General features: G+C 39.0%; 1 protein-coding gene across 1 annotated transcript in view; it reads right to left on the reverse strand.

The window, feature by feature from the left end:
* Window positions 1-386: 386 nt before the first annotated feature.
* Window positions 387-15,945, reverse strand: part of TSHZ3 (teashirt zinc finger homeobox 3) — a 67,264-nt gene continuing 51,705 nt past the window's right edge. The window contains exon 2 of the mRNA XM_024199737.3: window positions 387-5,099. Within this exon, the coding sequence (XP_024055505.2) occupies window positions 1,900-5,099 (3,200 nt within the window). The 3' untranslated portion in view covers window positions 387-1,899. The remainder of the gene's footprint in view (window positions 5,100-15,945) is intronic.

The following is a 15,945-nucleotide window of genomic DNA, read 5'->3' on the forward strand; positions in this document are numbered from 1 at the left end:
TCTGAGTCTGAATATACAGCACAGCAAAATACCTATTTGCCTTGCCACACATGTTGCTTATAAACTCTCTTCTTTACAGTCAATCTTACCCGATCTCTAAAGTGGAGTTATAACATTTATCTTTTCTTGGGGAAAATTTTTGTTAATGCAGCCTTTGAATAAGTGCTACCCTGCTCTTTAAATGCTAAAGTTCACTAAAACTCCAGTGATTTATGTGCAGCTTTTGACTGCCAGCACCTGGCAGATGAAGAAACCTACTCAAGCTTCAGTCATAAACAGATAGCATACAATTTAATTTTAATGTGCTCGTTAGTCGTAGCACATTTCAGACATAATTGTGAATGCAACACAAAATTATAGCAAAAAGACAATTTTAATGCTGCTGTAGAAAAAAAGGTTATATGAAGAGTCATATAATGGTGCTTCATTGTCAACAACAAAACAGGGCACAGAGTGCATTACAGTGTCTGTGCTGTTTACATGCCAATATTTTATACATAGATTCTCATATGGTGTCAGCTGTCAGTTACTTCTGCAAATTAACTGCCAAAAATGGAGACGAACAGAATCACTTAGTGTGCTGGTAACCACGGGTTACCTTTCATATGCCTAAAGATAAAGCTGCAGTATGGAATCTTGGGAGAATAATTAGGCAGAACAAAACAGAAAGTTACCAATTGAAATAAAAAGGCATTCTACAATATGAAATAACAACCAATAGCGCTTATAAATAAGTAAAAGGTTATATCACAGAATGCCTCATAACTTTTAAGCAAAATATTACAGTACAAACATTTTAAAGGCTTTATCAATGTTTAGGAAATACAGTACAAGTTTTTCAAATAGATTTAACCCTTTGAGCACTGAGTTTATTTTGAATTCTCTTATTTTTTATTTTATTTAAATTTTCTTTTACTAATAAATACCTTTAAAAGTCATGTTGTGCAAAATAGTTATAATGCATGCCAAGGATGCAGTCCGTGGCTTCTGTTATTCAGATGGTTTAAAAACAAATGATAACGATACTAATAAATATGTATAATTTAAACATGAACCTCTATCAATATAGATGTACTGTATAGCAAAACAAAACAATCATACTTTGCTTTAAGAATAATGTTTTTGAATACTTTATAAATGCTATTTGTGGTACCTTTCATATAATTTACAATGTTTGGATGTTAAAAGAAAAACCCTTAGACCTAAAAAAAGAAATATACACTATATATAGGTATAGCTTATACCTGAGGCATATCAGGTACAAAAACCGTCATTGCTAAAAATGCTGAAGAAAAACATGGCATTAACCACAATTACATTTCCATAAGAGATTTTGAAATCTATACAATATATACACCTATGTTTCAATGTGAAAATAATATTTTAAATTTCAAGGTGTGATACACCTCTGCATAAATGGAGGTTCATATTAGTAATTAGAACTAAGCTGGTAAGGGTTTTAAAAAACATATCCATACATTTTACCAAATTAAAGCAAAAGTGTTTCAAAGTACTCAGAGGGCTAAAGATTATAGGGTGAGAAATACCAGCACACTTAGGTCACGTGAAAAAAGTGCACCAGGATTAGTTATAAATGCTTAATTAAACTGTCTGTTAATGCATGCAGCTTGATGCATCAGAGGGATGCACAGCAACTAAATCCAATTTACACAAAGTTCCAAACACTTACCACTGCATTTTAACCTTCATATTTTACCAGTAACAACAGCTGATTATGCACCTCTATTAAACACTGTACAATTATACAAAACAGTTCAGCCCAGAGTGACTCTCTGGAGTTAAAATAAGAACATGTGCCAAGAACTAAACAGTAGCTTTAAGGCGTCTTTGACAGTTTTCCTCAAAGCAAATTACAGTTATTTTAATCAAAAGCAAATGCTACTGCTTCTCTAACTCCGAAACATACAGAAGATGATCCTCTGGTGACTTCCCATGTGTTTTACTAAGATGAAGTTTAACAGCATGCTTGCTTGCAAAAGTCCTGTTACAAAGTTTACACTGATAGGAAGTTCCAATTTCTTCCTCTGGAGATGATGTCACCAGTTTTTCAGATGGTGACTTTGTTTGTGCTATCTGATTGTTAATCTGTTCATTGGACAGTTTGGACAGGTCTCTTAACCTGAAACCTAGATGTGATTCAAGGTGACTGATATAAGTTGAAGGAGTTCTGATCTGTGAAGCACAGTCATTACAAAAGAACACTGGATGCCCAGTGTCCAAATTTTTAAGGAACTTAGTTCCTCCCGTCCTTCGGAGCTGGTATTTCACATTGGCTAGCCAGTGGCTAATTGTGGTCATTGAGAGTCCCGTAAACCTTGAAATGTGCATTCTTTCTTGAGGGCTCAAGTCTGACATAATGTATTTTCCCTCTGATGTCTGTCGTAAACTGGCTGCAAACTGGGCCTGCAGAATGAGCAAGTGCTGAGGGTTCCAGTTAGACTGACGTCCCTTCCTTTTCTGAGCCGGTGTAGTCTCTTCTGGTTCCTCTATTGTGGTACCATCAATGTCAGATTTCTCAGATATGCTGGAAGGTGTGGAAGATTTTGATGTGTGACTTTCTGTCAGGTTCTTCAGCATATCAGATATATCTGACAAGGCATTCTCGCGTAGCGGCGAGTTTGACATGAATGACACGACTGCAGATGTCTTTGCTGTTGTCACTGTAGATGAAGAAGATGCAGAAGATGTTGATGTGGATGACAAAAGCGCTGAACCCAAAGAGCAGCTTTTGTCACTCTTGCCTTTCGTCAAATCTATGGGTTGGTCATTGTTGACATGATAAAAATAACGGTCTAAGTGGTCTGTTTTTTTGCACTGCAAAGGTGGGGTGGCCACCGCAGCCTTTTCTGCCAAACTGTTGCTCATTTTAAAAAGCATGCTCATTGGATCCAGAGCAGGCAAAGATGGCTTTGCTGCTTTCCCAAGATGAATATTCATGACAGACTGCAGTGCACTTAATGGATTTACAAATGGTTGTTCAGGAGGATGATCTGTAATAATAGCTGTGCTGCTGCTTAATGTACTTGCAATTGACTTTACAGGCTCTTTACCATTTTCCACTGGTTCTATAGTTGGACTATCCTTGCAACTATCCCTCTGAGGAACTGGGCTGTTCTGTTGGCTTTTAAAACCACCATCACTGGAGGCATCCATTTTGAGGGGTTCACTGATTTCGCTGCTGCATGGCGAAGGTGTCGCACGTTTCACTGGAGACAGCTTTCCTTCAGGTTCTTTCATTTTTTCCTCAACTTTAATCACTTTCTCAGTGACTTTCTTTACCAGTTCTTCCATGGCATGAAAGTTCGTTTTTGGCACAGGGGAGGTTTGACTGCTTGGTGGTGACAGTAGGGGCTGGTTTTTAGTCGGTGACACTATTTCATTGTTTCCAAACATAGATTTTAAGGGTGTACTTTTTCCCGATGAACCCAACGACAGCTTCATCATGTTAGGTAGCTGGTAGGCAGCATGAATACTGGGGTAGCCACCCCAGCTTGGTGTACCATTCTGGGCTTTGTTTATAGCTGATGTTACTGTGTTTTCTAAAGACTTTAAAATATCTAGCCCCCCTTTAGGACTTTCTTCCAGGTCATTTTCAGTCAAATAATGATATTTTGAGGAGATATCATACTTTTCCTCATCTTCATTTGACTTCTCTTTCTCTTTCATTTTATCATCAGCAATCCCTCTCTCTTTATCTACTTCTTTTTTTACTTCAACATTCAATTTTGGGGAGACACTAGAAGGCGTGTTGGAGGGAGATGTAAAAGTGGTGGCTGCGAGTGGCACAGACTGTACTTTTTCGTCTAGTAGAGCTGTTATTGTTGGCGTCACTGGGGCTTCTATAATTGGCTTCCCTTTCTTCATGGCAGAGTTGGTGACTTTTATAAAATGTCCTGTCACCATCATGTGGGCAGTGAGTTCCTGCAAAGTATCATGGGAACTTCCACACTCCATGCATTTGAGAATTTGAGATTTCCTTGCCTCAAAATGCCAAGCGTAGCTGGCACCATTCTGGTGACCATAACGATTATTTGGCGTAATGTAAGGATTTGCATTCTTTTGTAGCGCGTCGTTGGTGTCCGAAATTGTTGCTTTTGGTGTCCCACCTGTGGAATCTGGAGAGCTTGGAAGTTCAAGCTCCAGTGATGCTTTTTTTCTAGTAGCTGGGATAATTTTTGCTGCTACAGGTGTAACAGGTTCCTTCAGAGGCACTTTTTGGTAGTGTTTTGTTTTGATCATATGAACACTCAAGTCCTGAAGAGATTCAAATGAATGGCCACAGTACATACACTTTAATACTTTCTGGGCATCTTCTTTCCCTTCCATTTCAAGCAAAGAACGTTTACGAGGTTTGGACCATCTTTTAGGGTTATTGTTATCAGTTTCATGGTTGTCATCTCGATAATGTCCTGTTTCATTCATGTGCACTGTTAATTCTACTAAAGTGTCATAGGCAGCACTGCAGTCTTTACAACGGAATTTACTGGCTCCAGTAAATATAGAGCCATAAAGCTTACTGCTTTGTCTGTACAACTGAACTGTGCTAAAAAGACTTGGTTCAGGAAGAATTCTGCTCTGAGAAACTTGCTGCAGTGTCTTTGCCATAGCAGTCTGATGCCAGTCAAAGCTACCACTCCCACAACTGCTGCTGCTGCTGCTGCTACTGCTGCTGCTACCATTGTTTTTTTCTGAAGTCGGCTGGTGGAGATTCAAATTGAGATTGGACCAGTAGGAATTGGAAAGGAAGTTATTATATACGGCTTTCATTTGTTCTAAGCTATCAGACACAGCAGAATCTTCAAGTGGTATTGCAACCTCCTTGCTCTCTTCCTCATTTTTGATAGAGCTGCTTTCAAAATCTGCCATTCGGTCACTTGTCTCACTGATGTGTGACTCACTGTCCATTTCATGGCTGGAAAATTCAGCAGCTGGAGAGTTTTGGTAGCTCTGGCAGTTCTTACTGTAGTCTTTTTCCGGACACACGTATTTTGCTGAAGGTTCCCCATCAATTGCATTTTCATCAGGTTCCATGTCTTCCTCCACCAGTGCTGCGGCCTTCAGTTCATCTGAAACATAGGCTATCATGGACAAAACAAAAACAACAAGAGTTAGTGACTGTTGATCATACTTTCCATCAGCTGTTTAAATATTTCAGCTAAAGAACTGCATTTATTTGTAAAATTAAACAGTTAAAATTTAATGTTTCTTCAGAGCAAGAAAAAAAATCTGCTCTTCAAACATAATTTGCCACCTTATTCTTCTCAAGGGGCAACAGCTTGAAATTAAAACTAAATTTGAAATTAATGAAGCACATTCTGGAGGTGGCATTCATTTCTAAAGTAATAAATTACTTGTATCAACCTCAGAGACAGCAGCTCCTGTCTGTCAATTAATATGTCTTATGCTTCTCCTACCCCTAATGCATTTCTTAACAGACAGATTCACAATTTAAATTAAGCAAGCATTTTTTACTCATTACATTTTTGAGACTCAATTTTCAATAAATATAAAGGACAAAAACATCAATAAAATTCCTACAAAGTAAAAACAATGTACATTGATTACAATACATTAAAAAAAAGATTTCTTTTTTTCTTTTCTTTTTTGTGGTAAAGCTGGTGACTCTAAATTCAGAAATACCTGACTAACAGTGATTCAAGATATTCATTATGGATGCAACAAATGACCCATTCACATTTAAACACACTTCTCTCCCCAACAAGAAAGCCCATGCAGAATTATGTCAGGAGCAAGTTCAAGAAAATTGGTATGCTGTACTCATTCTTGCTGTATAAATATATACAAGACCTTCCAGTGGACCTTACAAATGTCAAAGTGTTTGCTCTTTAGACTACTTTGTCAATATTTACTCAGCATAAGCTACATGGGCACCCAACAGGGAGTCTGTCTTTTTTTTTTTTTTTTTAAGTAATGCAACTGGTGATGTAAATCTAATACACTCTTCCTGAATAGGATAGTTAGGAACTGACTAGCTTTATGTTAGTTTTTCACACTGGCACTCTGCGTGTATTTTACACATAAAAGTAATGCCTTTAGGAAGGAAAATTCTATCAAAACATTAAGAGCGCGATCAGTAATTGATCAAACTAATCTATTTCTACTGAACGCTTTAGTCTAAAGATAAGTGAAAAGATAAAATACATATAAATATATGCATATTAGATAATAGTGGGGTTTTTTTAAAGAACTAAACTAACCATATAACTATATATGGAGAACTTGCTAGATATCTATTACCAAAATAATAATATGCTTAGAAAAAATGCAATTGCAGTACATATCCATAGTTTTCAGATGGCTGAAAGCATTTGGCTTCACAACACACCTGGAATGTGAGGGCATCTGGCCAAGCATGGCACAGTTCAGCATATACAACAATCTATGCAGCCTGTTTATTCAGGCAAGAGTGTACACTGTATATTGATCAAATGAAGCTATTTCATCCAGGGCAGTGGAAGAAGGAGAAAAGTATAATGGATATATACTGTATCATGTATCTATCATTAGAAATCTTTCATGCTTCTTTTCAGGGTGGTTGTGTTTAAGTGAAACACTAATGACAAAATAACTGTTAAAGTAACATTGAAGTTGGACTTCCAGTTTCAAAAGGAGTATGGTGCAATCAGTTGGGAAATATAAATTTTTTTTTACTAGTGCCTTCTCACATGGATGATTTTAGCAAAATCTGGCCCTTGTATTCTGAGTTAAACCGTTGAAAGCACAAACATATGAACACACAACTGTGCATAGCTTTTACAGATCAAATGTGCAATGTATCTGAAGAGATGTCAAGATTGTATTTTTAAATTTAAAAATACGTAGGTTGAATCTAAAGACAATGTAACTACTGTCTATTTTGCTGTAATTTTATGCTATTTGGAAATATTTAGGTTGATTGTAAGCCTTCTCTAATCATTCCTAGGAAATATTTATATTACAGTAGTGCCAACAGGTTGGCCATTCTGCTGGGCACTGTATAAACACTAACAAAGAAACAGTGCAAGCTCCAAAGTGTTTACAATCGCACAATGTCATTCATTCAGCACTTTCATCCTCTTATGGAACAATACAAGTTGTCTTATTTTAGTTATTTGCACCAGGGTATTTCTCAATTCCAGTGGAAGCATGTAGCCCAGCAAACCCAAATGGTGCAAACCACCCTCTGAAAGTGAGAATTTTAAGACAATGACAATATATGAATAATTGGCTACCAATGATCAGTAACTGAACAATTCCAAAGCTCCAAGAGACATGAATTTTAAAAGAAAAGGAAGAAAGAAATTATGTCACAGACCGTATGATGTAAAAGCAAATGTAGCCTGAAATAGCACAATGCTTTTCTGTGGAAAATAGGTGTGTTTTTGTTCATGTGGTTTTTTTTTAAATAAAAACTCCTGTCCCTGTGCCTCCCTTCCCGAACAGAAATCACACCCTCTTTATGGAAAAAAGGAAAAGGGAAGTTACTGTCACACTGCCTGCCCTAGGAAGATCTCCTTTTCACACCTGCATCCTGAGGCAGCACACAGAGGCGGTCTATAAGCGTGCCTGGCTTTTTCTCCCTTTATTCGTGTAGGGCTAGAGAGTACCACCCACCCTCATAACAGTGAGTAGTCATAGGAGTAGTTCCTGGATGTTAATAAAATTACTTGTGTGACTAGGTGCTCACCAGCGTGAGCAAAGCTTGCACAATCTAGTCCCTGATTAGTGATAGCTTTTCCTTACATTTCTGTTTCTCTGGCTATTGAAAGCTTCGGAATTTTACTTGGTCTGAGCCGCTTGTGTTGTCACATTCACCGCTTTTAGAAGAGTGACTTTTATGTTAGCTGAAATTCTCCAGCATGTAGCGCATTTAAATTTAAATCCATTTCCCTTTCATGCTTTTTTTTGCCCTTTTTACCCATTATCAAGCATAGCTGTGTGTTAACTAGGAGCTACCTCCTCGATAACTGCTCTTCTCCTTCCCAAGCTGGAGTCATGAAGCCGAGTTTGTGACATCAGAGTTTTTGATTCAGGAAATAAGGCATGGAGAGCAGGAATCAGTTCAGGGTATGAGGGTGCAACTTTAATAAACTAATCCCAAAACAACATGGGGGAAAAGGGGACTGCACCCTCTTCAGCTCTAGGCAGTTATTTGGGTCCAGTGCAGTAAGGTTATCCAACTAAACAAGTGACAGGGAAGATGACACTTAGCTCTACCCACAACTCTCTCCACTGGAGATCTAGCCTGTGCTAACAACCTTTATGCCCTTCCCTTGTGCAGAGGATGAAGGTACCTATGAGAAGGAGCAAGACGTAAACCACCCTCATCCAAACCAACTGAAGCTGGTGCCATCCCACAGCTGGTCACCTATTTATTCCATCTATCCGCACTGGACACTAAATGCAAGTCGCAACAATGTTAGAACATTAAGAACGGCCATACGGGGTCAGACCAAAGGTCCATCTAGCCCAGTACCCTGTCTTCTGACAGTGGCCAATGGCAGGTGCCCCAGAGGGAATGAACAGAACAGGTAATCATCAAGCGATCCATCCCCTGTCGCCCATTCCCATGTTTATTTGTGTGGGTTTATTTTCTTTGTCCTTTTTTCCCATTTTAATATTTTTCATACGTAAAGTAAATGTTTGAAACAGTGAGGTAGGTGTGTGACTGTTCTTTAAACGTCTCAACAGCACAGTCTGGGGGCGGGGGGTGACCTTAAAGGTGCTTCTAAAGGCAAAATAAGTTAGTTAGTAAGAATTGAAATGAAAGCAATTATGTAGTTCTGTTCTGGCTATTTTCCCCTTCTCATAAACAAACTCCACACAAAACTTTTCACTTTACATCCTGCAAGGTTAGGTGACCCTGGGGAAGTCACTTGCAACCCAAATGTGTCTATGATTGTGACAGTCCATTTGACAAAACCAGGAAAATGCTTTCCTAGAATGGCCCTGGGTTTGTAGGGAAAATTAAGATATCAGAAGAGTTAAGAAACCTATCCTTGGTACAGGTAGAGAGAAGTCGAGAACAGACAGCTCCCTCATAAACATTTGTTATAATTATTAACTAAACTGCTAGGTAAAAATGAAATTAACACATTTAATATAAATACGTAACAGTAAGCTGTAATATAATGGAATTCATTTTCATACAAGAGGGAATTACCTTCATAACTGAGTTATGCATCATTTCTTCGTTAGCAGAAATAACATGTGATACATCACTGCCCAAAACAATCTATATGTGCACATACTATACATACATGGATATACTCACAGACATACTCCATACACACACCATGGACACCATGCAAGCAATGGGAACTAATATCAGTCCATCATATTTCTACGGATATGGGAGGCTACTGTGCGGCTAAATCAAAATGTTTATACTGGTAATGGCTCTGCTGATGCCCTGGGCCAAATTCAACCCCGATGTAAGCAAGAACAACTCCACTAAAGCCAATGGATTTGCACCTATTTATGTCGGGGTTCTTCCCACACTGTGAACACAGCCTCCCTCCTGCCCAAACTGACTCTGACAGGGACACCCCAAATGTAATTAGTTTAGAAAGACCACAGCACAACTCAAGAGGGTTTCACTTTGCTCAAATACTTATGAGTTACACAATTCTCCCTCTCCGCTCGAAAGAAGCCATATAATACTGTCTTATATTACATTCTCTTTGTACTTATTATGGGTAATTCCTGGTGCCAAGCCCAGTATAAACAAAATCCCCCTCGCTGGCTGTGGAGCTGCTCCACGGCCATCACTGCAGCCTCAGAAATTCAGGTTGCTTCCATACATGGGTGTCACATTTTCAGCCAGTGAATCTGCTTTGTGACAGATTCACCAGCCACACCCTAGCATATCCTCCACTCCACCTTAAAAACCCTTGGGCGGCAGCATAGAAGTCACTGAGCAACATGGTACACAGGGCCCATAAAAGGGAATTCCATCCCCTGCTCAACCAGCAGCAGAACCATGTTCTGCAGAGGAAGAAAGGGGAAGCAGAATCTGCTCTATATGTATATTTATCTATACAAGATATAAAAATGCATCTGTTTGAAGGGCCCAAGCAGTCAGTTGATTTTCAGTGTACCTTGCAGAAGCTTCAAAGCCCTTAAAAAATATGAAGCAGTTTAAATTCTTCCATTAAAAAGGGAGGACAAAAGAAAGGGGTTGGGAGCAGAAATGATCATGACCAGGCCTGATGTTGCTTATTGTCTGAGATCTCAGGAGATCACAGTCTGAGTTGATATGGCTGGTTCTTTGGACAGGGATCTGACTGCAGCGCAAAATGTTGAGCACAACAATAGAAAAATTTTATTTTCTTTCAATAGACAGCACATAAATTACAGACCAGACATACACAATGAGTGTTCACTGCTATCAGTAACAGACAAGGGATATCCTGTTGTTGGTCTGCCTGTATATTTTTGTATGAAATAACTAAGAAAGTGAGGGATATAGGAGGGAACAGCTCACGGTTTTGGAATGGAACTTTTCACCTTTAGAGTAGATCACCGGATGAAAACCAGCCTAGGCTGGTAGTGAATGAAAATGATTACTGTCCGATGGAAATTTTGAAACATAGGAAAAATGAATTGGTATCTCAGTCCAGTTCCTTGAAGATGTATACAAACATCACAAAAAAACAACAGAACTGGCATTCTCTGCATAGAGGTGGAGCAATGAATGGGCTACGGACACTGAAATTGTCCCTGAAGCCTAGAGGTGGTGAATGCTGTGGAAAGGCTTGTACCATCATTGTCCAGACTGTACCAATTCTTTGGATTAAAAAGAAGACCCCCAAGTTGTTGTCAATCCGCACCTTTCAGAAGCGCCTTGCTATGTAACAGAAATTAGGGGTGGACTGCTTTTTTTCTCCCTCCCCCAAGAGTGGCAACATAAATGGTGAATGGCAATGCTTTCTTTACAAGAGGCGTGGCAATCTAGCTATTATTCCTGTTTAGAGAAGTCAGAGGCTCTGTTTCATAGGGGCGGGACTGTCTGTAGTTGGAATGAAATGTTATTTCCATGTGGAGAGATCCATGCTTCTCTCACACATTGGCTGGAGTAGTTGGTACCTTCCACTGGAGTAATATTCTACTCCAAGATTTATTATTCTGCCCACTGGCAAGGTCAAGAATATTAATTTTCTACATGTTAATTTGATGTAATGTGCATGATTAATGCTTGTTTAGTTGGATATTTTGTGTGTTAATAAATCTGCAGCTTCTTCATGCCAATAGTAATGTGGTATTAAATTATTGGGGATCGGAGTGGGGATGGATGTGACAGCATGCCAGTGTAATGGGTGGCTATCATTAGGCACCAGAAACTTTGAAGTGTACTAGCATTTGGTTCTTTGCTGAAAATACTGCAGCTGTCTGATACAGAAAGCTCAGAAATAGGCCACAGGAAGCTAGCCAGCTGCTCTAATCCAGCATCCTGTACTGGTATTACATTTGGAGCAACTTCAGAGAGCTCAAATCAACTGTTAGCATTAGAGGAGAGAATTACATAGACATGAATACATAGGGAACAGATGATAACAAGAACAGTTTCTGCTACACTGAAACATGGACCAGCCTAAACACAGAGTGAAGGAAATCTACACTAAGCACCTTATTCTCATGTCACTTGGATCCCATGCTTCCTTGCTTTTAGGTGTAGTTAAAATGAAAGAGCAGCAAAACCCAAATCTCCCATTCAAATTACTCAGGTTCAGTAAACTTCTGTCTGAAAAATCTCACATATCTCATCTCCATGTGTTATGAAGTTTGGAACATGCATATCCAACAAATGAGACTAAGAAGTCAGAAGGCACTTACTCAGGTTACTTATTCGGATAAGGAAGGCATTCTCCTGTCTGAAACCTACTACTGATTAAAAGTTTGGTAAGTCAAAGATGAGTCTTCATATCTCTCATTTATATTATTTCCTTAGTCACAATGTACTTCCCCAGGGCAAGTAGTAATAAACACATTTAACCAACACCTGAAAAACTGAAGTTATTATAGCAGATGAATTTTTATAACATCTTGGCCTTTCTATTCAGGCCCTCCATTCAAGGAGCTCAACAGCTTTAACGTGCATTAATGTACTATTCCTCTCAGCACCCCTGTGGTATAGGTAAGTGCTGTTATCCCCATTTTATAGAAAGGGTAAATGAAGGCACAGAGAGTTAAGCTACTTGCTTAAGGTCACATAGAAAGTCTAGGAAAGGAACCTAGAATTCTTAAATTACCTGTTAAGTTAGTTTCTATAATGAAGGGATACAGGCAAAACACATAAGTAGAACAGGACCAGGAGTCTGGAGTTCTAGTTTCTGTTCCTAAACTTCCTCTGCATGTGCACAAAGCTAGAAATAATTGACACTTTTAATCTTTAAAAATAATTAAGGATTGAATTCCCCAGTGAAATGCCCACAATTGTGTCCATTGCGCAAAGCCCAGAATTTGTGATCACAAATCTCTGGAGCAAACTATTATTTGACAGCAGCAAGATCTGCACATGGCTAGCAATCTGCATTCAGCAGCAGGGAATGTAGGAATGCTCACTGAGTCAAGAAGAGGCACTGCCTAAACTCTCCCACAAATAGTTTTCTGCTCTCAGCACAGAGCGGAACTTGAGGTAAGCAATAGGGAAGGATCTGTTCTAAGAGACTAGAATCAGACGACAGATCACACCTCAGTCAACTCCAAGCTGGTGTTTTGCCCTGGTTTCTGCATGAGGCCTTCCCTCCCTGCAGCACATCTTTTGAGCAGGGCACCTGTGTTCCTGAAACCTGTTAAAATCACCCACATATGAGATCTCACACCACAACTGTCCAACATGTTGAACAGCATTTCAGCACGTCACACTACAGCCTTCTCTTCTAGGTGCCAGATTGGATGAGGAGTTGCTAAAGAGTTGGACCTGCTTGCATAACGACATCAGCCCCCACTGCCCTTTTCTACATGAAATTGCTGACCAGAGAGGAATGTAGGCCCTAAAAAGAAATTCATCATTACATCTAAGCCACCAGCCTGGACAACGTGCTGAGTACTAGCAGAATCAAAGAAACATGCTTTTATACATCATATTGTGCTGTTCAGAAATGAATTAAATACCTATTTTAAACTAAGAACTGTCACAGCAAGAATAATAGTTTGGCAATAGAGACAGTTCAGGAGCCACCAACTCTCATTTACACCCATATAACACAACTAACTTGTGATGGATGCAAATGACACCTGGATTTCTTTGTCCCAAGCAAGTTCATAGAGATAGTGGACCAAACTCTTCTCTGTTTCGGTCATGAAATAGGTGAACAGGAGTTAGAGCACAGAATTTGGCCCATGCTCTGTGTGCCCTACTGTGCCATTTACTAGGACCAGTGTAAAGCCACACTGCCTTAGAGGGAGCCCCAGGAGGCATTCTGCTTCATGCAGCTCCAAGGAGCAAAGAACAAGTATGCCCATTGCCATACACCTTTGTGGGACAGAACTAGGAACCTGCCTCCTCCTTGCCCCCTTTGAGACACTACTCATACTGGGCCAGGTCCTGTGGTCCTATGAACTCAGGGACTGGAATTTTTTCTGGCTGTTCTGCAATCTATGCAAAGGGACGCAGAAGAAAGGCTTCTTACCTCCTCCACTCACTGCATGCATGTAATAGCCAAGCACAACCTTGTCCTTTATGAGCAGCATCACAGTTAGAACAAGGCAACCAGAAAAATAGTGCTTGTGACCATTCATTCAGGTTCTGAACTGCTGTTTGCTTTGACCACATTCATGTCCTTTTTCGTTCACGTCTCATACATGTGAAGGCAAACAGTTCACCCACCCACCTAGCTCAGCTCACACAAATTATTGGAGAATGGTTGTTCTCTGTAAAAATACACCTATTTGCCAAAGAACAGAGCTATTCATAGGTGAATATGGGTATTCAATATCTGTACTCCTCCCGCTTATAATATTTCAAGTATCAATCAGCCAACCAGAAAGTAGGAACAATACCAAGCAAAGCAGTCAATTACAAATGGTAAATCATTAATTGCTGAAGTGAACAGTTCACAAGCAAAGATTCACATAAACGGAACAATTCCAATTAACAAATAAACTAGTAAAATTAGTCTATTTGCAGCTATTTCAGCTACAAGTTAAATTTCTTGTATGAACTACTCACTATGAATAATGTGACCAGTTCTAAGCAAGACATAACTCCAGTTCCTGCTGGTTTCCAGGGCAGGTTCCTTGGGTGCAATGTACAGAACTGTGTCGAATTCTCCACTCTATACAGGTGTATAATACAATGAGAGTCATGTGTCCGCAGGGAGAGATGGACAGACAGTATTGTAGCCTTAACCATAGTTTGGATTTGGACCATATATTTAGCCATTGACACACTTTACGTGGTGGTTTTCTGACCTCAAAATTATAAATTTCTTTTTGTTGGCAAAATTATTCCATCAAATCCTCAGGAAACACAAATCTATTTGGAAAAAGGTTGTTAACAGCACAAGGTTATGTGCATGTTTCACTAAACCCTTTAAATGAATGGATTCTAAATACAAAAACAAACAAAAACAATGCCACAACTCCTGGCTTGGTATCAACATTTGGATAGCGTTTTTTAATCACTGGGAAGTATATAGGGCATTCGACAAACTAATACAAGATTCACAGCCAACTCCAGGATAAGTAGGCATGAACATAAAAGTTCTCAATATGGCTCTAATAGCTCTTAATTATTATAATCCTTCACTAAGCAAACAGATGTTGTAAGGGAACTTTAGTTTCTTCATATGATCAAATGCCGTAATCAAACCATTCTGCTTCTACCCTGCCTCTTCTCAGCAAATGTTTTGTATAGTGGAGTGGAAATAGCAAATGCAGTGACAAAATGACCATTTAATTGTCTCAGAAATCTGTTCCTGAACGGTATCTCCTCTCTCCAAATTTCTCTGATTCTATTCTTCTAATTATTACTTAGAATTTCTGAGAATGTTAGTAAAAAAATCTTACACCTTTACCCTCTGTAATCTTCCCATGTTCCTGGTTGCTTTTAATTTGTACTTATCTTGCAACCTTTTTAATGACCTGAACAGTGGCTCTGTGTTAGTATTAGCAAGATGAAAAATAAACATGGATCTCTGGATGTGTAGCAAAACCTCCATGCTACATTTGAAAACTCAGGTGTACAATAATGATTTTACCTTAAAAATTATTTCAATTAGAGTGTAGAAATCATTCTAATGGAGTATTTTTTAAATGATCATAGTGGTTCAAGACATTCAAAATGCATTGGCTACTTCTTTTCTTATATTAAAAGGCCTTCAAGCCTAATCTTTCATTCCTTGTGAACCCCAAATTCCCATTGAAGTCACTTATACAGTGGCTTCAATAGCACTTTTAGGTGCACCTCCTGCTTATAATGAACTCTGTGCAATATGTGAACAGTGAAGTACAATGAAATTCCCAAACTGTTTCGATGCACTGCATTGTGCAAATTGCAATTTCAGCTTTGTGAATCTCCACTTACAATGAAGTTGCTCCATGAAAAGAGACTTTGTCATGGGTCAACACCTGGTGTCCTTACTCAGTTTCTATTCAGCCCTACTTAGGGACTACTAATGGCTACAATAAGAGAGTTTTGCCTGAGTTAGGACTAAGAACTGAGTAAAGACTTCAGTATTTCCCTCTACAGGATTTTTCCATTTTGTTTTGTATTGTACGGCAGAGAGAGACACTGAATATTCATTTCATTCATCTGCTAATCATACTATTTGGAAATGGGTCTCTGTCCTGCATTAGCTAATGAACTGCACTGTTGGGCTTTCCTGTAATACCCCACTAAAATCACAAGCTGGAAGTACAAGTTTCACAGATTCCTGAAAAGGGAATACAGTGGAAAACCTGAAATCTAAATAGTGAGGG

This window comes from Terrapene carolina, unplaced genomic scaffold (genome assembly GCF_002925995.2).
Source record: "Terrapene carolina triunguis isolate 2854851 unplaced genomic scaffold, T_m_triunguis-2.0 Scaffold130, whole genome shotgun sequence".
Lineage (NCBI taxonomy): Eukaryota > Metazoa > Chordata > Testudines > Emydidae > Terrapene > Terrapene triunguis.